This window comes from Macaca nemestrina, chromosome 14 (genome assembly GCF_043159975.1).
Source record: "Macaca nemestrina isolate mMacNem1 chromosome 14, mMacNem.hap1, whole genome shotgun sequence".
Classification (NCBI taxonomy): domain Eukaryota; kingdom Metazoa; phylum Chordata; class Mammalia; order Primates; family Cercopithecidae; genus Macaca; species Macaca nemestrina.
Genome location: NC_092138.1, coordinates 14,035,135 through 14,060,424, shown reverse-complemented (window position 1 = coordinate 14,060,424; position 25,290 = coordinate 14,035,135). Strand labels below are relative to the sequence as shown.

At 40.0% G+C, this 25,290-nt stretch overlaps 1 protein-coding gene across 8 annotated transcripts in view; it reads left to right on the top strand.

The window, feature by feature from the left end:
* The window catches only part of LOC105498752 (RecQ mediated genome instability 1), a 138,613-nt gene that overhangs the window by 20,208 nt on the left and 93,115 nt on the right, over positions 1 to 25,290 (top strand). For 5 of the 8 annotated variants that reach the window (XR_011612378.1, XR_011612376.1, XR_011612375.1 and 2 more), the window contains exon 3: positions 243 to 331. Coding sequence is in view for 3 of the 8 variants with exons in the window: in XM_011771057.3 (XP_011769359.1) it covers positions 1,847 to 3,724 (1,878 nt within the window). In the remaining 5 variants the exon portion in view is untranslated. Of the gene's footprint in view, positions 1 to 242; positions 332 to 1,810; positions 4,924 to 25,290 lie in introns of those variants that run through there. The other 3 variants (XM_011771057.3, XM_011771058.3, XM_011771059.2) reach the window with 1 other exon arrangement.

Here is a 25,290-nt window from a genome sequence, read left to right as displayed (position 1 = left end):
AAGTCTAGCACCAGAGATGTATTCAACATCAAATATTATACCTCCTATCTTCTTTAATTTTCACAGTAAGCCTATGAGGTAAGTATATAGAAAAGGAAACAGAGAGAGTGTGTAACTGTCTCATGGTCACTTGTTTCTGATCCCCATGAACCATACCATCAAACTCTTGCACTTAAGAAAATAGTCCAGTTTTTATACAACTTCATCTTACAACTCTTACTGCTTCTTGTCTTATCTCCCAGGGCCATTTCTGAGCAGTAGAGGTTTCAAGTAATCCACTAACAACCAGTTCCAAATTCTGTGGTCAAATCCTGTGCTGCTGTTCCAAGTGGTAAGTTTTCTTATGGACATAGTAAAACTTTAATATATTCTATTCATAAGTATCTTCATCTGTAAAAGGAACAAAGTATACTTTTGTGAACACATGATTGATTAGGCTTTATTGTTTTGCTACTGCTTTATCATACTGAGAAAATCAGAAGTTAAATATTAATATATTTGCCTGGCACAACTTTTGAAAATATTTAGCCCAACAAATAAGATGCTTTACGTCTATCAGCTCGGTCTACTGTTATTTGTTATAATTCTATCTTGGCCGGGCGCGGTGGCTCACTCCTGTAATCCCAGCACTTTGGGAGGCCGAGGCGGGTGGATCACGAGGTCGGGAGATGGAGACCATCCTGGCTAACACGGTGAAACCCCGTCTCTACTAAAAATGCAAAAAATTAGCCGGGCGTGGCGGTGGGCCCCTGTAGTCCCAGCTACTTGGGATGCTGAGGCAGGAGAATGGCGTGATCCCGGGAGGCGGAGCTTGCAGTGAGCCGAGATCGCGCCACTGCACTCCAGCCTGGGCGACTGAGTGAGACTCCGTCTGAAAAAAAATAATAATAATAATAATTGTATCTTTAGACCACATATTCAAGTGCTAAATGGACAAACACAGTGGTATGTTTTAATAGAGTTAAATTAGAACTATTATACATACATGAAGAACATTAGTGAACATTGTTTCTTAACTAAATTTTAAGTGATTACAATCTGATTATTAGATCAATTATAATATATTATACACTAGTCTCCCTTTCTCCGTGGTTTTGCTTTCCATGGTTTCAGTTATCTGCAGTCAACCGAGGTCTGAAAATATTTAGTGGAAAATTCTAGAAATAATTCATAAGTTTTAAATTTAGTGCTTTTCCAAATAGTGTGATGAACTCATACCCTGGACTTCAATCATCCCTTTGTCCAGCATATCTGTGCTGTTTATGTTACCCACCCTTTAGTCACTTAGTAGCTGGTTGGAAATCAGATTTAAAAAAATAGTGTATATTAAATTTGGTAATATTTAGAGTTCCAGACATCCACTGGGGGTATTGGAGCATATTCCCCACAGATAAGGGAGGCTACTGTAACTACTGTTTACTGAGTATCCTTCATAGGTCTGACATTATGCTTTACAAATATAATTTGTGTGATCCTGTTAACAGTCCTATAAGATAGATGGTAGTGTTGCCATTTTATATAGGAAAAAACTGGTTACAGAAGTTCAGAATTTTATATTAGGTCACATAACTTGTAACTTGACAGAGCCAGCTTTCAAACCTAGGTATAACAGTCTCAAACCTTTTGATTTTCTCATTATACCATCTGATTATGTGTAGTGTTTGAATTTTGATCACGTAAAAAGTAAAGATTTTTAAGATGCTGAAGAGTGAAAAATCTAAAGGGTGTGCCTGTCTGTACATTTTAGAGAATTACAGAAGCTGTATTCAAATATACTGAATTACCTAATTTTTTTGTTTGTTGTTTTCAGGTAATAGATGCATATTATTTCTTTTATTTAAAAGAAATGAATGTGACTAGTATTGCATTAAGAGCTGAAACCTGGCTTTCAGCTACATGGCATGTTAAAGTACCTCCGATGTGGCTGGAAGCTTGTATTAACTGGATTCAAGAAGAAAATAATAATGTTAACTTGAGTCAGGCCCAAATGAATAAACAAGTGTTTGAGCAGTGGCTCCTTACTGATCTGAGGGATTTGGAACATCCTCTTTTACCTGATGGCATTTTAGAAATTCCAAAAGGAGAACTAAATGGATTTTATGCTCTGCAGATCAATTCCTTGGTTGATGTAAGTCAGCCTGCATATTGCCAGATACAGAAGTTGAGAGGAAAGAATACAACAAATGATCTAGTTACAGCTGAAACACAAGTAACCCCAAAACCTTGGGAAGCAAAGCCTTCACGAATGTTGATGCTGCAGCTAACTGATGGAATTGTACAAATACAGGGAATGGAATATCAGCCTATTCCAATTCTTCATAGTGATCTTCCTCCAGGTACAAAAATTTTGATTTTTGGAAATATATCTTTCCGTCTTGGTGTTCTCTTATTGAAACCAGAAAATGTGAAAGTATTAGGAGGTGAAGTAGATGCTCTTTTAGAAGAATATGCCCAAGAAAAAGTACTTGCAAGATTAATAGGGGAACCTGATCCTGTACTTTCAGTCATACCAAACAATTCTAACGAAAACATTCCCAGAGTTACAGATGTTCTAGATCCTGCATTAGGTCCTTCTGATGAAGAACTCTTGGCAAGTCTTGATGAAAATGATGAGCTTACAGCAAATAATGACACTTCCTCAGAAAGGTGTTTCACCATGGGTAGTTCCTCAAATACCATTCCCACAAGACAGTCAAGTTTTGAGCCAGAATTTGTTATTTCTCCAAGACCAAAAGAGGAACCATCAAACCTATCTATGCATTTCATGGATGGGGAATTAGATGACTTTTCATTGGAGGAGGCCTTGCTTTTAGAAGAAACTGTCCAGAAAGAACAGATGGAAACTAAAGAATTGCAGCCATTGACTTTTAACAGAAATGCCGATCGAAGTATAGAGAGATTTTCACATAATCCTAATACTATGAATACTTTTTCTTTGACTTGCAAAAATGGAAACAATAATTGGAGTGAAAAAAATGTATCTGAACAAATGACTAATGAAGACAAATCATTTGATTGTCCATCTGTTAGAGACCAAAACAGGAGTATTTTTTCAGTTCATCGTAATGTACCCTTAGCCCATGATTTTACAAATAAAGATAAGAACTTAGAGACAGATAATAAAATAAAACAAACCAGCAGTTCAGATGGACATTCCTTAAATAGTAAAATATTAGATAGAGAGGTGGTCAATTATGTACAGAAAAGGAGTTCACAAATTTCTAATGAAAATGATCGTCATTTACAGACTTGTTCTTTAAGATTACCAGAGAATAGCATTAATTTTTCTATTGCCATGGATTTGTATTCTCCACCCTTTATCTATTTGTCTGTTCTACTGGCCAGCAAACCAAAGGAAGTTACAACAGTGAAAGTGAAAGCATTTATTGTAACCTTAACTGGAAATCTCTCAAGTTCTGGTGGCATTTGGAGTATAACTGCAAAGGTGTCTGATGGTACTGCGTATCTAGATGTAGACTTCGTGGATGAAATACTGACTAGCCTGATAGGGTTCTCTGTACCCGAAATGAAACAGTTAAAAAAGGATCCTCTTAAATACCAAAAGTTCCTGGAAGGTTTGCAGAAATGTCAGAGAGATCTAATAGATTTGTGCTGTATAATGACTATTTCATTTAATCCTTCCTTGTCTAAAGCAATGGTACTGGCATTACAAAATGTTAATACGGAACACCTTGAGAATCTAAAGAAGCGGTTAAATAAATAAGTTAACTAAAATAGTATTAGGAACAATTAAAAACAACAAGGAAATATTTAGAATTCGTTCACAATTTTACTTGTGAGACTTTGTGTAAAAAGGAAAGATGAAATTACATAACTTATTTCAGTTTAATTTTAAAGTGTTTAATCATGTTTGTTATATGTGGAGCTTTTTAACATAAGTTAATCTTTTTTTTTTTTAAAAAAAGACAGGGTCTTGCTTTGTTGCCCAGGCTGGAGTGCAGTGGCATGATCATAGTTATTGCACTGACCTCCTGAGCTCAAGCAATCCTCTTGCCTTAGCCTCTTGAGTTGCTGGGACTCTAGGCATATACCACCATGCCCAGCTAATTTATTATAATTATTATTTTGTAGGGACAGAGTTTTGCTCTGTTGCCCAGGTTGGTCTCAAACTCCTGGCCTCTCAATCCTCCTGTCTTGGCCTCCAAAGGTTAATTTTTTTAAAAAGTAACTGTTAGTTGGAGGAATATGGTGACCCACTATTGTTGAGAAATTTGTTTTCCACTTGTCACATAAGATGAATGCTGAAGTATCAATACTGGTGTTCAGTGGTGAGTCACATTGTTGAAAGTTAATAATTATAAAGAGGTAATTTTCCTTCTAATGTGTTGTCTATGGCCATACCAACCGGAACATGCCTGAGCTGTCATAATATGTTGAGTACCCAAAAGATTTGTTTATATTGTTAATCTTAGGAAAAAATAAATAAAATCCAGTTAGATCAGAACATCAAACTTTCAGATGCAAATTGATTTACTGGTTTTTATTTTGCTGATTATAATATTTGGTATATTTAAGTTAATCTAGTTAATTAGATGCTATTTCATAGATTATATTGAATGATTTAAAACTTTATTTTCAAGGATAGTTTATTTTAAACGGCATATTGAAAACATCATTAACAAGATCCAGTAGGTAGGACATTTATTGGATTAAAATAAGGCATTTATCTATGTCTTTAGGTGTCATTGTTCCCTTTCTGAATTAGCTGTACATATAAGCCTTCCTTTGGTTTTAAGTGCTGATTTTTTTTATTTTTTAAGAGGGGCTGTTTACCATTCTTCCACTGTGCTGTTATAAAGTTGTATTTGAAAGGTAATGTTGTTTTTATTAATCTTTTGTCTTAAAATAATTTAAAGTGCTTTGAGTTTTAAAACATTAAACAAATCCTTAAATAACAAAATACATTGGTGTTTTATTTTATTGAAAATAATGTAACAGGAAATATCAGGAAGTAAGATAAATACATGTATGAAAATATGATAATAGAAGTAGAAGAGAAAGATTTTTAAAATATTTCCATTGTTATATCAGGGTTGAAAGCACCAGGACACAGATATTGCTGGTATGTGCCCTAGTAATAATCTTGTCTATATACTTGCATAGCTTTTTAATAAGTGATCTGAATGGGATAGCCTTATCTTTCATTATCTTTTCATTAAATGCTGTGCTCTTAGACTCTTTATCTCTGTGAATGGGGCTTGAAAATTGGGATTAGGCCGGGCGCGGTGGCTCAAGCCTGTAATCCCAGCACTTTGGGAGGCCGAGGCGGGCGGATCACGAGGTCAGGAGATCGAGACCATCCTGGCTAACACGGTGAAACCCCGTCTCTACTAAAAATACAAAAAGAAATTAGCCGGGCCTGGTGGCGGGCGCCTGTAGTCCCAGCTACTCCGGAGGCTGAGGCAGGAGAATGGCGTGAACCCGGGAGGCGGAGCTTGCAGTGAGCCGAGATGGCGCCACTGCACTCCAGTCTGGGCGACAGAGCGAGACTCCGTCTCAAAAAAAAAAAAAAAAAAAAAAAAAAAAAAAAAAAAAAAGAAAAGAAAATTGGGATTAGAACTTCTTTTCATATTGTCATTAAAGACTGGCTATCGTACTTTTTATCAATCTATGCTACTATATTGGTTCTTGGTGCGTTGATTCTGTTTCTAGTCTTCTCTGGCCTGGATTATTGCAGTGGTTTACTAATTGGTCTTTTATCTTATTTTGCCCTCAAACCATGCTCCATAATGTTACCAGAGTGATCTTTCGAAAATAAATTTCTTCTTGTTTTCTCTTCATTAACCTTTAATACCAACCTCCTTCCACCCCATTACTTACAGGGTGAAGTCCAAACTCCTCACTGAGTATGTAAGGCCTTTCGTGATCTGGCCCCTGACTTCTTTTTTAGCCTATCTTGCCCCATTACTCTTTGCCCCTGAGTTTTAGGGGTACCAAGTTATTTGTAGTACACTAAACATGTGGAAGAATATACCTCTTACTTTCATACTCATGCTTTTTTTTTTTTTTTTTTTTTTTTTTTTGAGACGGAGTCTCGCTCTATCGCCCAGGCTGGAGTGCAGTGGCCGGATCTCTGCTCACTGCAAGCTCCGCCTCCCGGGTTTACACCATTCTCCTGCCTCAGCCTCCCGAGTAGCTGGGACTACAGGCGCCCACCACCTCGCCCGGCTAGTTTTTTGTATTTTTTAGTAGAGAGGGGGTTTCACCATGTTAGCCAGGATGGTCTCGATCCCCTGACCTCGTGATCCGCCCGTCTCGGCCTCCCAAAGTGCTGGGATTACAGGCTTGAGCCACCGTGCCCGGCCTCATACTCATGCTTATAGTGCCTCACCCCCCTGCCTTCCTAAATCATTTCCAATTCAGTTTAAGCTTTAGCTGCCTGTTACAGTGTTTCATGAATTCCCCTGCCCACTTGCATGCTCTCCTGTACATTATACAGACTAATATGTGTGTTTTTACTGTGCTTGTTTCTCTGTTATTCTATTGCTACTTTTTTGGTAGGATAAGTCTTACGGGGCTGTCCTGTGTGCATTGTAGGATATTTAGCAATATCTTTGGCCTCTGCCCACTGGATGTGAGCAGCATCCTTCCAGTTGTGATAACCAAAAATCTCTCCAGACATTGCCAGATATTCCCTGGAGCTGGAGATGCCCCTAGTTGAGAACCATTGTTCTGTTGGAATATAAGCTGCTTAACAGTATGGTTGAGGGGTTTACCTTGTTGCTCCAGTAAGCATTTCATCAAGTCTGATAATCTTCTGTTGCCTAATATCTTTTGTGATTTCCCATCATCCATTCCAATAGCATGGTACTTAAAGCCCTGACACCTGTGCATACACAGCATGTCAAAGAGCTGCCCTCTTTAGTGAAAGAATAGATTAGAAAAATCTAGCCTGTAGTAAAGAGTGACTATGAAAAAACTTGGATGACTTGGTTTAGATTCTGGTTGGGTAGGGGAAAAAATGTTCTTTTCCCTGAGAATTTGTAGCTGTAGGTCTGTGCTCATGTGGGGCTAACCAGACACTTAAAAGTTACCTGCACGATAATCTCCAGACTAATAACTGAACACCAACAAGAATGATCCTAAGAGTTCCTGGCAGTAGCAAATGAGAAGAAAAAAACAAGCATAATCAGATGAGCTCTCTCGTTCTCTTGGGAGTGACTCTGCTTTCAGAGTACAGTTGTCCTTTGGTATCCATGGGGGATTGGTTTCAGAACCTTCCACGGATACCAACATCCAGATGCTCAAGTTTCTGATATAAAATGGTACCTTATTTGCATATAACCTAGTCACAAACTCCCATATACTTTAAATAATTTAATTTCTAGGTTACTTATAATTCTTTTTTTTTTTTTTTGAGACAGGATCTTGTTCTGTCGCCCTGGCTGGAGTGCAGTGACACAATTACTGCTTACTTCAGCCTTGACCTCCTGGGCTCAAGTGATCCTCTTGCGTCAGCCTGCCGGGTAGCTGGGGCCACAGGTGTATGCCTCCATGCCCAGCTAATTACACTTTTTGTAGAGATAGTGTCTTGCCATGTTGGCCAGGCTGGTCTCCAACTCCTGTCCTCAAGCCATTGTCCTGCCTCTGCCTCCTAAAGTGCTTAATACAATGTAACTGCTAGGTAAATAGTTGTATTGTTTAGAGAATAATGACAAGGAAAAAAAGTCTGTACACGTTCAGTATAGATGCATTTTTATTTTGAATATTTCTGATCCATGGCTGGTTGAATCCATGGGTGTGAGGGTTGACCATATATGTTTTTTGCTTGTTCATTCTTAAGTCTTACTGGTTGGCTCCTGCCCTGGGTCCAGTACTGCTTGTGACTTGGTGGGTTAGTCTACCCAATTCTGGAGTTAGTAGGCACCACATGAAGCTCTCAGACATCAACTATTTTTAGACTTAAAAATAACAACGTAATATGCTTGAAAAAAGACAAGATTGAAAGTTTTAGTTAACTGGGAACTAAAAACTAAATTGATTTTTTTTTTTTTTTTTTTTGAGACAGGGTCTCACTTTTTCACCCAGGCCGGAGTGCAGTGGTGCAATTGTGGCTCACTGCAACCTCGACCTCCTGGGCTCAAGCGATCCTCCTACCATAGTCTCTGGGCAGCTGGGACTACAGGCATGCACCACCAGGCCCAGATAATTTTTTTGTGTTTTTAGTAGAGATGGGATTTTGCCATTTCTACCTAGGCTGGTCTCAAACTCCTGAGCTCAAGCAATCCACCTACCTTGGCCTCCCAAAGTGCTGGGATTACAGTGTGAGCCACTGTGCCTAGCCTAAATGGAAATTCTAACAACAACAAAAAAGCAAGAGCTGGAATTAAGAATTTGATGAGGCTGGGTGCGGTGGCTCGTGCCTGTAATCCCAGCACTTTGGGAGGCCAAGGCAGGCGGATCACCTGAAGTCGGGAGTTCAAGACCAGCCTGACCAACATGGAGAAATCCCATCTCTACTAAAAATACAAAATTAGCCAGGGGTGGTGGTGCATGCCTGTAATCCCAGCTACTCAGAAGGCTGAGGCAGGAGAATCACTTGAACTCAGGAGGTGGAGGTTGTGGTAAGCTGAGATCGTGCCATTGCACTCCAGCCTGGGTAACAAGAGCAAAACTCTGTTTCCCCCACTAAAAAAATTTTTTTTTGATGAGTGAGTTTCAAACCAGATGAAACAAAGCTGAGGATATATAGTGAAATGAGTTGGGTCAGAAGAAAAAAATTCTGAATGATACATACAGAGACAAAAGGATGGAAAAGAACCAGAAAGCAATGTAACAGAAGGGCTAACATTAAGCAACTGGAGTTCTAGAAAGAGCAAAGTAGAGAATATTTGGAGTTAATGCTTAAGAATTTCGTAAAACCCATGAAGATCTTCAAGCTATAGATTTCGAAAGTTCTGCAAACCTCAGGCAAAATAAATTTTTAAAATATACATACAAATATTACTAATACAGTTGAAAAGTAAAGAAAAAATGTACGGCAGTGACAAAAATAAGATATATTACCTTCTAAGGACCAAAATATGACAACTGACTTCTCTATACAAACAATGGGAATCAGAAGATAATGGAATGACATTTTCAAAGTGATGACATAACTGCCAACCTGGAGTCTATAATAAGCAAAACTGTCCTTAAAAATAGGGTGCAATAGGAAAAATTAAGAACGTTTCCACCAGGTGTGCTGACTCACGCCTGTAATCCCAACACTTTGGGAGGCTGAGGCCCATGGATCACTTGAGGTCAGGAGTTTGCGACCCGCCTGGCCAACATGGTGAAACTGTGTCTCTACTAAAGATACAAAAATTAGTCAGATGTGGTGTTGTGCACGTGTAATCCCAGCTACTTGGGATACTCAGGAAGCTGAGGCAGGAGAAATGCTTGAACCTGGGAGGCAGAGTTGCAGTTGACTGAGATCGTGTCACTACACTCAGCCTGGGCGACAGAGTGAGACTCTGTCTCAAAAAACAAAAAGCAAAAAACCCAAAACATTTCACATGAAAAATGAGAATTTCCGCCTAACAAATCCTGCACACACACAAAAATTGTCTTTAAGCAGAGGGAGAACATTATCAGATAGAAGCTTGGAGATGCAAGAAGGAATATGAATTAAGAGGGTAAATATGTGAATTAAATGCATAGTGATTTTACTTTTTTTTTGGAGTCAGGGTTTTACTCTGTCACTCAGGCTGGAGTACAGTGGAGATCATGTCTCACTGCAGCTTTGAACTCTTGGGTTCAAAAAATCCTCCTGCTTCAGCCTCCTTAGTAGGTGGGACTAGAGGTGCATAACACCATACCTAGCTAAGTTAAAAAAAAAAAATTATAGAGACAAGGTCTTACTATATTGCCCAGGCTGATAATGAACTGGCCTTGAGTGATCCTTCTGTCTCAGCCTCCCAAGTTGCTGAGATTACAGGCATGAGTCACTGCACCCAGTATAAATGAATAGTGATTTTAAAACAGGCTGGGCTCAGTGGCTCACACCTGTAATCCTAGCACTTTGGGAAACCAAGGTGGGCGAATTGCTTGAGGCCAGGAGTTCCAGACCAGCCTGGCCAACATGGTGAAACCCTGTTTCTACTAAAATACAAAAATCAACTGGGTATGGTGGTGCATGCCAGTAATCCCAGCTACTTGGGAGGCTTGAGGCATGAGGATTGCTTGAACTCAGGAGGTGGAGGTTGCAGTGAGCCACACACCACTGCAGCCCAGCCTGGGTGACAGAGTGAGAATCTGAATTTAAAAAAGAAAAAGCACATAACTTGGGAGAGGGATAAATCAAGTTAAAATGTTTTAATGGCCTTGTTTTCTGAGAAAAGATTAAGCTATAGTTTTATATTAAACTTTTTTCTTTTTAAAAATTTTTATTTTTCATTTTCAACCCTGGCCTACAGATATATTAAGCTCAAATATTCAAAGTTGGTTTTATAATACTCAGGGTAACCACTCTAAAAGATTTTTAAGATCTTAAAATATTGCCACCAAGCTAATGGGACAAAAACATGATAATACAGAACAAATTGCACTCAACCCAAAGGAATGCAGGAAAGGAAATAACAAAGAAAGAGTGGCATATGGGGAAAAGCAATTGGTGAGGTGGTAAGTTTAAATCCAAATCTATTAGAAATTGCATTACATGTAAATAGGCTAAATCCTCTAATAAAAGAGAAGTAAGATAATAATACAGCCAAATTATAAGATGCATAAAATGCAAAGATAGAGAAAGATGAAAGGGAAAGGTTATAAAAAGATGTCTAAACACCAAAAGAAAGCTGCTGTGTCTATAGTAATATCAAACAGTAGAATTTCAGTCAAAAGACTTAGTAAAGAGAAGCAGTTGCTAATGATAAAAGGGCTAATTCACAAGGAAGGTTTAACAATTCTAGACTTACATAATTCAATAATAGCTTCTAAATTTGCCAGACAATTATAAGGAGAAATAAAAAATCCACAACCAAAAGGAAGATTACACACTCAATAAAAAATGTTGGCAGAGATACAGAAAATACAATTAAAGTTGACCTAGTCAACATTCATAGAAAACAAATGCATAGTTCTTTTTTTTTTTTTTTTTTTTTCTGAGACAGAGTCTCACTCTGTTGCCCAGGCTAGAGTGCAATGGCACAGTCTTGGCTCACTGCAACCTCTGCCTCCCAGGTTCAGGCGATTGTCCTGCCTCAGCCTCCTGAGTAGCTAGGATTACAGGTGCCTGCCACCACATCCAGCTAATTTTTGTATTTTTAGTGAAGATGGGGTTTCACCATGTTGGTCAGGCTGGTCTCAAATTCCTGACCCCAAGTGATCCACCCACCTCGGCCTTCCAAAGTGCTGGTATTACAGGCGTTAGCCACCGCACCCAGCCCTATAGTACACATTTTTAATATGCATGTGGAACATTTACAAAAACTGACCATATGCTATACCATAATACAAGTCTAAGTAAGATTCAAAAGATTATAACAATACAGAGTATATTCTCTGATCATAATTAAAGTAAGCCAGAGAAGAAATGGTTAGACATTTCATACATTTAATAGGTTGGTGCAAAAGTAATTGTGGTTTCAGACAATTTTAAATCATCATAACTAGGCTCAAACACATCTTTATTGATCAAAATAGGAACCACTACAATCAACACATTTTTGCCAACAAGAAATAAGTTTGTTTATTTCTGTAGCATAAAAATCTGTACTTCAGGATTCAACAAACTCTTGGAAAGCATTTTCTGCATCCTGCTGGAAGAGTGGAAGAGTTTTCCCTGCAAAAAGTTGTCGAGATGCTTGAAGAGATGGTGGTCGGTTGGTGAGAGATCAGGTGAATATGGAGGATGAAGCAAAACTTTGTAGCCTAATTTGTTCAATTTTTGTAGCATTGGTTGTGCAATGTATGGTTGGGCGTTGTGGAGAATAATTGGACCCTTCCTGTTGACCATTGCTGGCTACAGGCATTGCAGTTTTTGGTGCATCTCATTGATTTGCTGAGCATACTTCTCAGATGGAAGGGTTTTGCTGGGGTTCAGAAACTAGTGAATCAGACTGGCAGCAGGCCACCTAACAGTGTCCATGACCAGTTTTTGGTGCAACTTTGGCTTTGGGAAGTACTTTGGAGCTTCTTTGTCCAACCACTGAGCTGGTCATTACTGGTTCCTGTATAAAATCCACTTTTTGTGGTACATCACAACCCAATGGAGAAATGGTTTGTTGTGTAGAATAAGAGAAGACACTTCAAAATTATGATTTTAAAAAAATTTTTGCTCAGTTCATGAGGTACCTACTTATCAAGTTTTTCATCTTTCCAATTTGCCTCAAATGCCAAATGACCGTAGAATGGTTGACGTTGAGTTATTTGGCAGCTTCTCATGTAGTTATAAGAGGATCGGCTTCCATGATTGCTCTCAATTGGTCGTTGTCAACTTCTGATGGCCGGCCACTATGCTTCTGATCTTTAAGGCTCTCATCTCCCTTTGCGAAACTTCTTGAACCACCACTGCACTGTACATTCATTAGCAGTTCCAGGGCCAAATGTGTTGTTAATGTTGCAAGTTGTCTCTGGTGCTTTACAACCCATTTTGAACTCAGATAAGAAAATCACTCGAATTTGCTTTTTGTCTAACATCATTTCCATAGTTTAAAATCAACATAAACAGCAATTAATAAGTCATTAGCCAAAAAAAAAAAAAGCAAAAAGTGCCCATTAAAATGATATATAACAGGCTAGGCGCAGTGGCTCAAGCCTGTAATCCCAGCACTTTAGGAGGCTGAGACGGACGGATCACGAGGTCAGGAGATCGAGACCATCCTGGCTAACACGGTGAAACCCCGTCTCTACTAAAAAAATACAAAAAACTAGCCGGGCATGGTGGCGGGCGCCTGTAGTCCCAGCTACTTGGGAGGCTGAGGCAGGAGAATGGTGTAAACCCGGGAGTTGGAGCTTACAGTGAGCTGAGATCTGGCCACTGCACTCCAGCCTGGGTGACAGAGCGAGACTCTGTCTCAGAAAAATAAAATAAAATAAAATGATACATAACATAGCCACATTTATTTAAGATCTATTCCAGTATCAAATGGCAAATTCCAACAATGCAGAAACCACAATTATTTTTGCACCACATAATTAGAAACTATAAAACATACTCCAAAGGAACTTTGGGTTAACGAAAAAAACACAATGAAATTTAGAAAATATTTTTATTATAATAAGAAAACATCACAATTTGTGGAGTATCACTGAAGTTGTCCTTGGAACTTTGTATCTTAACATATTAGAAAACAATAAAGGGTAAACATCAATAAGCTGAGCATTTATCCCAGTAAGTTATAAAAACTGCAAATTAAGCACAAAGAAGGAAGGAAAACATAAAGAGCTGAAGTTATTTGAGACAGCTGGGTAACTACATGCAGAGGAATGAAGTTGAATTTATATCTCATACTATATACAAAAATAAGCTACAAATGGAATAAAGATCTAAATGTAAGAACTATAACTATAAAACTCTTTACAAGAAAATAGATGTGAATCTGTGACCATGGGTGATGCAATGGTTTCTTAGGTATAACGTGTATAGCACAAGCAATCAAAGAAAAACAAATTGGAGATCATCAAAATTTTTAAAAATTGTGATCAAAGAGCATCATCAAGAAAATGAAATGACAACGCTCTCAGAATGGAAGACTATATTTGCAAATCATGTATATGATAAGGGATTTGTATCCAGAATAGAAAAAAGTCTACACCTCAGGAATAAAAAGACAAATAGGCCGGGTGCGGTGGCTTACGCCTGTAATCCCAGCACTGTGGGAGGCCGAGGCGGGCGGATCACGAAGTCAGGAGATGGAGACCATCCTGGCTAACACGGTGAAGCCCCGTCTCTACTAAAAATACGAAAAATTAGCCGGTCGTGGTGGCGGGCACCTGTAGTCCCAGCTACTTGGGAGGCTGAGGCAGGAGAATGGCGTGAACCCGGGAGGCGGAGCTTGCAGTGAGCCGAGATCGCGCCACTGCACTCCAGTCTGGGTGACAGAACGAGACTCCATTTAGAAAAAAAAAAAAAAAAAAAAAAAAGGACAAATAGCTCAATTAAAAAATGGGCAAAGTATTTGAATAGCTATATCTTCAAAGATACACAAATGGCTGGTAAGCACATGAATAGATGCTGAGGATTATTGGTCGTTAGGGAAATGTCGTTAGGGAAAAGCCGTAATGGGATACTACTTCATATTCACTAGGATGGCTATCATTGAAAAGAAGACAATGACAATTATGATGAGGATGTGGAAAAATTGGGACCCTCATATAATGCTAATGGGAATGTGAAATAGTACAGCCACTTTGGAAAATAGTGTGGCAGTTCCTCACAAAGTTAAACAGAGTTACCACGTGATCCAGCAATTTCATTCTTACCTAAAAGAATCGAAAGGGTATGCTCACACAATAACTTGTATGTGAATGTTCATAGCAATTTTATTCATAATTGCCAAAACATGGAAAGGAAACGATCTAAATGTCTAACTGATGAATGGATAAATTTAAGTATATACATACAATGGAATATTATTCAGCCATAAAAAAATGAAATACTGATACATGCTACAACATAGATGAATCTTGGAAACATTCTAAGTGAAAGAAGCAACAGAAAATACCACATAGTGTATAATTCAACCAGAAATATCCACAATAGTTAATCACTGTGTTAATCACTAGTATAAGATTAACTCGAAATATCCACAAGAGTTAAATTCACAGAGACAGAAAGCAGATTAGTGGTTGCCAGGGACAGGGGAGCAGAGGCATGGGGATGAATGGTGAGTGGTCCTCAACCCTTTTGCCACCAGGAACCAGTTTTGTGGAAGACATTTTTCCACCGACTGGGGGCGAGGGGCAGATGGTTTTGGGATGAAATTGTTTCACCCAGATCATCAGGCTTTAATTAGATTATCATAAGGAGCATGCAGCCTAGATCCCTTGCATGCACAGTTCACAATAGGATTTGAGCTCCCATGAGAATTCAATGCTGCTGCGAATCTGACAGGAGGTGGAGCTCAGGTGGTAATGCTTGCTCTCCCACCTTTCACCTCCTGCTGTGCTGCTGGGTTCCTAACAGGCCACAGACCTCTACTGGTCTGTGACCTGGGGGTTGAGGACCCCTGTGCAAATGGATATGGATATGGATATGGAGTTCCTTTTTGGGATGATTTAGGTGTTCTAGAGTTAGATAGTGGTGATGGTTGCACAACTTTGTGAATGTACAAAAAAACTACTCATTTGTATACTTTAAAAGGGTTATTTTTATGGTGTGTGATTTAATATATTTCTAAAATTTAAAAACTAATAGAATCTGTGGTTTAAAGACTTTCCAAGAATTCCCGCCCCTCATGACATCCCCACTGAATTCTTTCAAAATATTAAGAATAACATTACTCTACATAAACTCTTCCACAGAATTAATATTATAATTCATAGTCACTAGCTAATCAAAATGCACTACTCAGCACCAAAGGCAAATACTTTTATCTGTTAGGTAAGGACAAGTCTATACCAACAATTCTGAATTAACTGATGAAGTGGAGCCAACACAAACCATTTAGAAATTCTGTGTCTGTCTCTCCTACTACTACTTCCATCTTACTTCATATCATCACACTGGCTGATAAAAAGCCTAATATGGGGTTATTTCTCTTCTTTTTTTAATTAATTAAATATATGTATTTAATATACTTTTTAGAGATGGGATTTCACTCTGTTGCCCAGGCTGGAGTGCAAGTGCAGTGATATAATCATAACTCATTATCATAACTCACTGCAGCCTCCAATTCCTGGGCTCAAGCAATCCTCCCACCTCAGCCTCCTGAGTAGCTGGGACTACAGGCACACACCACCACACCTGGCTAATTTATTTTTATTTTTTGTAGAGATGGGGTCTCCCTATGCCAGGCTGGTCATAAAGCGATCCTCTCACCTTGGCCTCCCAAAGTATTGGGATTACAGGCATTAGTCAAAGAGAAGGCCGGGTGCAGTGGCTCACATTGATAATCCCAGCACTTTGAGATGCCAAGGCAGGAGAATTGCTTGATGCCAGGAGTTCGAGAGCAGCCTGGGCAACATGGTGAGACCCTGTCTCTACAAAATTTTTTTTTTTTTTTTTTTTTTTTTGAGACGGAGTCTCGCTCTGTCGCCCAGGCTGGAGTGCAGTGGCCAGATCTCAGCTCACTGCAAGCTCCGCCTCCCGGGTTCCCGCCATTCTCCTGCCTCAGCCTCCCGAGTAGCTGGGACCACAGGCGCCGCCACCTCGCCCGGCTAATTTTTTGTGTTTTTAGTAGAGACGGGGTTTCGCCGTGTTAGCCAGGATGGTCTCGATCTCCTGACCTTGTGATCCGCCCGTCTCGGCCTCCCAAAGTGCTGGGATTACAGGCTTGAGCCACCGCGCCCGGCCCAAAATTTTTAAAAACCTATGAACAAGGCAAGAGTTGTTTTGCATTGCTATCAGTTATCTACAATTAATAGAGTTGTAAAATAACTCACATAAGTGTCCTTTTTTATTCGTAAGGAGCCTCTTTTGAATACATCTGAGTTTATGCTAATGAAGTGTCTTAGGGTGAGGCCCCAAAAAGACCTCAGGATCAAGTTGGTCACCAGAAAGTCCAAGTAATTAGAAGGTGGAAGCTTTCTGCACCACCCACTCACCTCTGTATACAAACTTGAATAATGAGATCTGATGAGCTTCCAGGTGAATACATCAAAGTGCTGAGAGGGTGGCACAGCTGGAGAGGGCATGGAAGCTCTGACCCCTCCTACACTGAATTGTTTGCTTTATAATAAACTTGTAAATGTAAGCATTGTTTTTCTGAGTTTTATGAGAGGTTCTAATAAATTATTGAACCCAAGGAGTGGCTTGTGGGAACCCCTGATTTATACCCATTTGCTCATAAGTACAGGTGCCTGGACTTGGATGTGGGGAGCAGTCTTGTGAGACTCAGCTCTTAACCTCTGGGGTCCGCTTTAACTCCGGGTAGTTAGTATTGAATTGAATTGAATTGAATTCAGTATTGAGTTGAATTATTGGACACCCAGTTTGTGTCCACAGAATCAGAGAATTGGTTGCTGGTGTTGTAAAAACATTCTAGAATTGGTGCTAGAAGTGGGATGTGAGTAGAGAAATGGTGTTCTTTGTTTACTGTTTTTACCAAAGTAGAATTTGAAGCTTTTGTGCCATACATGGATCCAAGAATCTTTGCCAAGGCTGTGAGCTCCTTGCTGAGTATCAGACACTGTGCTAAACGCTTTACAAAGAATGTTTCTTTAGAAAGTTAAAATCTTGGCCAGGCGCGGTGGCTCAAGCCTGTAATCCCAGCACTTTGGGAGGCCGAGACGGGCGGATCACGAGGTTAGGAGATCGAGACCATCCTGGCTAACACGGTGAAACCCCGTCTCTACTGAAAAATACAAAAAACTAGCCGGGCGTGGTGGCGGCGCCTGTAGTCCCAGCTACTCGGGAGGCTGAGGCAGGAGAATGGCGTGAACCCGGGAGGCGGAGCTTGCAGTGAGCTGAGATCCGGCCACTGCACTCCAGCCTGGGCGACAGAGCAAGACTCCGTCTCAAAAAAAAAAAAAAAAAAAAAAAAAAAAGAAAGTTAAAATCTTTTTATCAAAGCAATACATAAACATAATTGTGAAATTAAATAGTATAGAAAGACCCGTGATAAAAAGTAGCAATCCTGACTTTTTCGCTGTTTCCCACGTCCCACTCCCATTCTGCTCCTCAGGGAGACCACTGTTGCCTAGTAAGGTCTGTTTTTAGTGTATCTATTGATTGTCCTCATTCTTTAAATAATATGGGAATGTCCATTATTTAGACTTCTACCTGTCAAATTAGCTCTGATAAAGCTTTAACTCACTCGATTCCTGCATCTCTTCTTTCCATCTGTTACAAAACTCTTTTTGGTTTTCTTTATTGGTTATTATTAAAATATGAAATGATAGGCTGGGCGTGGTGGCTCATGCCTGTAATCCCAACACTTTGGGAGGCCAAGGTGGGCAGATTACCTGAGGTCAGGTGTTTGAGAACAGCCTGGCCAACATGGTGAAACCCCGTATCTACTAAAAATACAAAAATTAGCTGGGCGTGGTGGCACACACCTGTAATCCCAGCTACTTGGGAGGCTGAGGCAGAATCGCTTGAGCCAAGGAGACAGAGGTTGCAGTGAGCCGAGATCGTGTCACTGCGCTCCAGCCTGGCCAACAGAGCGAGACTCTGTGTCAAAAATAAACAAACAAAACCACAAAATGATGAACTTACACTTTGATTTCTTATTAAAACTATAGGCCATTTCTCCTGACTACTCATATTACAAAATAGTCTAATTTGTACTCCTGACTTTCCTTTCTACTTAATGTCTTCTTATACTTCAACATTATCAGACTAAGTTTGCATTCTGTTAATCAGATTTATGACATCTATTTCCTCTATAAGCTTATTCTAAAGGTTAAACGTCAAACAGTGATCACATTATTACAACTATTTAAATATTGGTGATTGCATTCGTTGTTATAGTATATTGGAATTACCAGTGTTTTTGTAGAGATTTTTTTGGGCGACAGGGAGGTTATTTGCCTATCCATTTTGGGGGTAATTTCCCACCTTTTTCTCATCCTTAAGTTCTTCCAACTTCCTTTTTTTTTTTTTTTTTTTTTTTTTTTTTTTTTGAGACGGAGTCTCGCTCTGTCGCCCAGCCCAGGCTGGAGTGCAGTGGCGCAATCTCGGCTCACTGCAAGCTCCGCCTCCCGGGTTCACGCCATTCTCCTGCCTCAGCCTCCCGAGTAGCTGGGACTACAGGCGCCCACAACCGCGCCCGGCTAATTTTTTGTATTTTTAGTAGAGACGGGGTTTCACCGTGGTCTCGATCTCCTGACCTTGTGATCCGCCCGCCTCGGCCTCCCAAAGTGCTGGGATTACAGGCGTGAGCCACCGCGCCCGGCCTCTTCCAACTTCTTAAGGATAATATCAAATCTCTTGTATCTCTTACTTTTCTAGATACCTCCTTTAAAAAAAGAAAAAAAGCCTTTTTAGATTTGCAGAAATTTTGAGATGATAGTAGAGAGTTCTTATATACCCCACACCCAGTTTGCTCTATCATGAACATCTTACGTTAGTATGGTACGTTTGTTACAACTGATGGTCCAGTATTGTTACATTATTAACCAAAGTTATATTGTACACAGGTTTCCTTGGTTTTACCTAATGTCTTTCTCTTCCAGGATCCCATCCAGAATACTATATTACCTTTAGTTGTCATGTCTCCTTACACTCCTCTTGGTTGTGACAGATTCCCAGACTCTTCTTGTTTTTGATGACCTTGACTGCTTTGAGGCGTATTGGTCAAATACTTTGTAGGAGGCCCCTCTATTGGAATTTGTGTGATGCTTTCCTCGTTATGATACTGGCTAATTGGTTTCTGGGAGGAAGACCACACAGGTAAAGTGTCATTTTTATTATATCATATCAAGGGTACATACTATCAACATCTTCCATCACTGTTCATGTTGACCTTGAGCACCTGGATGAGGTAGTGTTTGTAGTTTTTCTACTGTAAAGTTATTCTTCCACTCTCCCACAACCTTTCCACAGTGAATGCTTTGGAAGGAAGTAACTGTGTGTAATCTATACTTAAGGAGTGAAGATTTGTGTTCCATTTGTGTTCCTCCTTCCTTGAGGACAGAGTATCTACATAAGTTATTTGAAATTGTTCTGAAACAGAGATTTGTTTCTTTTCCCTCATGTATGTATTTATTAAATCATTTATATGAATATACACTCATGGATATATATTTTATAATTTGGGTTATAATTCAGTAGTACTTTTTAAATTGTTGTTCAAATTGTTCCAGCTTTGGCAATTGGGATCTTCTTTCCCTTGGTTCTTGTTTCCCTTTGATATACTCCCGTCATTTATTTATTTTTCTTTTTTTCTTTTTGAGACAGAGCCTTGCTCTGTTGCCCAGGCTGGAGTGCAGTGGCACAATCTCAGCTCACTGCAACTTCCACCCCCCTGCCACTGGGTTCAAGCAATTCTCGTGTTTCAGCCTCCCGAGTGTCTCGGATTTCAGGCCCCTGCCACCATGCCTGGCTAATTTTTGTATTTTTAGTAGAGAAAGGGTTTTGGCATATTGACCAGGCTGGTTTAGAACTTCTGACCTCAAGTGATCCACCCGCCTCAGCCTCCTAAAGTGCTGGGATTACAGGCGTGAGCCACTACACCCAGCCACTCCCATCATTTTTTAAAGCACTTTACTTTGTGGTATTACAAGATGCTCAAGGCTTATCTTTTATATTTCCTTCTCCAGACCTAGAATCAATAATGTCTTCTTTTATTGGAAAATGGTAGTAGAAAAAAATGTCTGGACATCTGGACACTGGGAATTAAATAACTTTATTGGAGTCAATTTGTTTAATCTATTCTCAATATTTTCTAGCCTGCTGCTCAATGCTCATCTTGACTTCCATTTTTCTTTTAACTTGGATCCACTGTTTCTGGGATTTCCTGCCCTGCCCTGCCCTGCCCTGTCCTGCCTTGCCTTCCCTTTCCCTTTCCCGTTCCGTTTCCTGCCCAGCCCTGCCCTGTCCTGCCCTGCCCTGCCTTGCCTTGCCTTCCCTTTCCCTTTCCTTTTCCTTTCCCTTTCCGTTCCCTTTCTTTCCCCTCCTCTCCCCTCTCCTCCCCTCTCCTCCCCTCCCCTCTCCTCCCCTCCCCTTCCCTTCCCTTTCTTTCAACAGAGTCTCTCTCTGTCACCCTGGCTGGAGTGCAGCGGTGAGATCTCGGCTCACTGCGAACTCTGCCTCCCAGGTTTAAATGATTATCTAGCCTCAGCCTCAAGAGTAGCTGCGATTACAGGAGCATGCCACCCAGCTAATTTTTGCATTTTTTAGTAGAGACAGGGTTTCGCCATGCTGGCCAGGCTGATCTCAAACTCATGACCTCAGGTGATCTGCTGGGCCATATGCTTTCATTTTGTAGAAGCACATACTCAAGTAACTTTCTGAAAATGGGGTGTTTGAGATAAATTTTCTAAGTCTTTCGATTTACAAATCTAAATCTACAGGCATATTTGAAAACTTCTTTTTAAAAATTTGATATATAATATACATATTCTGGGAATTTATGTGGCAATTTTGTATATTGAGATAATTTGTAAAGATCAAATCAGTGTAATTAGGATATCCATCACCTTAAATATTTGTCTTTTCTTTATGCTAGAAACATTCTAATTATTCTCTTCTACCTATTTGAAATATATAATAAATTATCGTAAACTACAGTCACTCTACTAATCTATCAAACGCTAGGTCTTATTTCTTCTATGAAACTGTATATTTCAGCTGGTCACAGTGGTTCACACCTGTAATCCCAGAACTTTGGGAGGCGGAAGTGGGTGGAACACCTGAGGTCAGGAGTTCGAGACCAGCCTGGCCAACATGGTGAAACCCTATCGCTACTAAAAATACAAACTTGACCCAGCGTTGTGGCTCACACCTGTAATCCCAGCACTTTGGGAGGCTGAGGCGGGCAAATCATGAGGTCAGAAGTTTGAGACCAGCCTGGCCAACATGGTGAAAATCGTCTGTACTGGGTGACAGTGCGAGACTCTCTCTCAACAAACAAGCAAACGAACAAACAAACAACAACAACAAAAATCAACACAAAAGTAGCCTTGGTGGTGATGCATGCCTGTAATCCCAGCTACTTGCGGGGGCTGAGGCAGGAGAATGGCTTGAACCTGGGAGGTGGAGGTTGCAGTGAGCCGAGATTGCAGCGCCACTGCATTCCAGCCTGGGCTAAAGAGGGAGACTCCATCAGAAAGAAAGGAAAGAAAGAAAGGAAGGAAGGAACGAGGGAGGGAGGGAGAGAGGGAAGGAAAAAAGGAAGGAAGGAAGGAAGGAAAAAAAAGAGTATATTTCTACCCATTAATCAGTCTTTTGTTACCCCCTGCCCCACCAATTCCTGGTAACCACCAAGCAAGTTGTCTATCTTCATGAGATTTACTTTTCAAGCTCTCACATATGAGTGAGAACATGCGATATTTGACTTTCTGTGTTTGGCTTGTTTCACTTAACATAATGACCTTCAGTTCTATCCGTGTTGGTGCAAATGACATGACTTCATTCCATTGTGTATATATATCACATTTTCTTTATCCATTCATCTGCTGATGGACACTTAGGTTGATTCCATATTATGGCTGTTGTGAATAGTGCTGCGATAAACATGAGACTGTAGCTATCTTTTTGATATATTGATTTTTCTTTCTTTAGGATATATACCCAGTAGTGAAATTACTGGATCATGGCAGTTCAATTTTTAGTTTTTTGAGGAACATCCATAGTGTTTTCCATAGTGACTGTACTAATTTTCATTTCCACCAACAGTGTATGAGGGTTCCCCTTTCTCCACATCCTTGCCAGCATCTGTTATTCCCTGTTTTTTCTTTGTCATAAAAGCCATTTAGCTGGGGTGAGATGGTATCTCATTGTGGTTTTGATTTGCATTTCTCTGATGATTAGATGTTGAGCATATTTCTTACACTTGTTTTCCATTTATATGTCATCTTTTGTGAAATGTTTATTCAGATATTTTGCCTGTTTTTAAAATGAATTGTTTTTTGTTTTTTTTGCTGTTGAGTTGTTTTAGCTTCTTGTTATTAATTCTGGTTATTAATCCCTTGCCAGATGGCTGGTTTGCAAATATTTTCTTTCATTCTGTGGGTTGTTTCTTCTTTTTGTTGACTGTTTCTTTTACTGTGCAGAAGCTTTTTAGCTTTATGCAATCCCATTTGTCTATTTTTGCTTTTGTTACTTGTGCTTCTGAGGCCTGTTTACACAAAAAATCGTTGCCTGGATCAATATCCTGAAGCATTTCCCCAGTGTTTTCTAGTAGTTTCATAGTTTCAAATTTTAGATTTAAGTCTTTTTTTTTTTTTTTTGAGACAGAGTCTTGCTCTGTCGCCCAGGCTGGAGTGCAGTGGTGCGATCCCGGTTCACTGCAAGCTTCGCCTCCCAGGTTCACGCCATTCGCCTGCCTCAGGCTCCAGAGTAGCTGGGACTACAGGCGCCTGCCACCACTCCCAGCTAATCTTTTGTAATTTTTTTTAGTAGAGACGGGGTTTCACCGTCTTAGCCAGGATGGTCTCAAGCTCCTGATCTCATGATCTGCTCGCCTTAGCCTCCCAAAGTGCTGGGATTACAGGCGTAAGCCACTGTGCCCGGTCTAGATTTAAGTCTTTAATCCATTTTGGTTTGATTTTTGCATATGGTGAGAAATAGGGGTCTGTTTTCATTCTTCTGCTTATGAATATCCAGTTTTCCCAGCACCATTTATTGAAGAACATATCCTTCCCCCAACATATGTTCTTAGCACCTTTGTTGAAAATGAGTAAATATGTGAATTTGTAGCTGGTTTCTCGATTTTGTTTCTTTTGTTTGTGTGTCTGTTTGTATGCCAGTACAATGCTGATTTGGTTACTGTAGCTTTGTAGTAGTATACTTTGAAGCCAGGTAGTGTGATGCCTCCAGCTTTGTTCTTGTTGCTCAGGATTGCTGTGGCTATTTGGGGTCTTTCATGGTTCTACATAAATTTTAGGATTCCTTTTTTTTTTGTTTCTTTGAAGAATAGTTACTATAATTTTGATAGGGATTGTATTGAACCTGTAAATTACTTTGGGTAGTATTATCATTTTAACAATATTAAATCTTCCAATCCATGAAAATGGAATACCTTTCCATTTTTTTGTGTGTCTTTATTTATTTAGTTGAGATAGAATCTCGCTCTGTTGCCCAGGCTGGAGTGCAGTGGCACGATCTCAGCTCGCTGCAACCTCTGCCTCCCAGGTTCAAGCAATTCTCCTGCCTCAGCTTCCCAAGTCCAGTCTGTCATTCTGGGAGTTTTTCTGGTACTATTAATTTTAAAATCCTTTCATTTTCTTTTTCTTGAATTATCATTTTAGTTAACTATTGGGCTTCTGGATTGGTCTTCATGTGTATTAACTTTGTTCTTTTTTTTTTTGAGACTGGGTCTCGCTCTGTTGCCCAGGATAGAATGCAGAGGCACAGTCACAGCTCGCTGCAGCTTCAACATCCAGGGCTCAAGTGACCCTCCCACCTCAGCCTCCCAAGCAGCTGGGACTACAGGCATGTGCCACCAAGCTTGGCTAATTTTTAAATTATTTGTAGAGATAGGGGTCTCCCTATGTTGTTCAGGCTGGTCTAACTCCTAGACTCAAGTGATCTCCCACTTTGGCCTCCCAAAGTGCTGATATTACAGGTGTGAGCCACTGTGCTTGGCCTTAACTTTCTTCTTGGTCTACCTTTTTGTCTTGTTTCTTCTTTCTGAAAGACTTTCTTGACTTTACCTTCTAACCTCTATGCTTGTAATTTTTTTTGAGCCATCAAATTGTTAATCTCCCAGAACTCTTTCTGTTATTTAATTGAATTATTATATTTAAAATTTTAATAGCAGCTGGTTCTTGTTTTATAAATGTAGTATCTTCTGTATATTTTTGAGGATACATAAATCTTTTTTTTTTTTTTTTTTTTTTTTGAGGTGGAGTCATGCACTGTGGCCAGGCCGGAGTTCAGTGGTGAGATCTCGGCTCACTGCAACCTCCGCCTCCTGGGTTCAATCGATTCTCCTGCCTCAGCTCCCAAATAGCTGGGACTACAGGTGCACACCACCATATCCGGCTAATTTTTGTATTTTTTTTAAGTAGAGATGGGGTTTTGCCATGTTGACCGGGCTGGTCTTGAACTCTTGATTGCCTTAGGTGATCCGCCCACCTCGGCCCCCCAAAGTGCTGGGATTACAGACGTGAGCCACCGTGCCTGGCCTAATCTTTTTTTAAAAGAGTTTTTTATTTTTTATAAATTGTCTTATGAAATTATTTTTAGTTCTCTTAATTCATTCCTCTCTTTTCTTTTGTGTTTCTCATTCACATTACAGATTTTCCTTAAAAGTCTGGCGATCTTTGATAATCTATCCACTTTTAAGAATGAGGCAATAGTCTGGGTGCAGTGGCTCATGCCTGTAATCCCAGCACTTTGGAAGGCCGAGGCAGCGGGATCATGAGGTCAAGAAATCGAGACCATCCTGGCCAACATGATGAAACCCTGTCTCTACTAAAAATACAAAAATTAGCTGGGCGTTGTGGCACGCGTCTGTAGTCTCAGCGACTCGGGAGGCTAAGGCAGGAGAATCTCTTGAACCCAGGAGGTGGAGGCTGCAG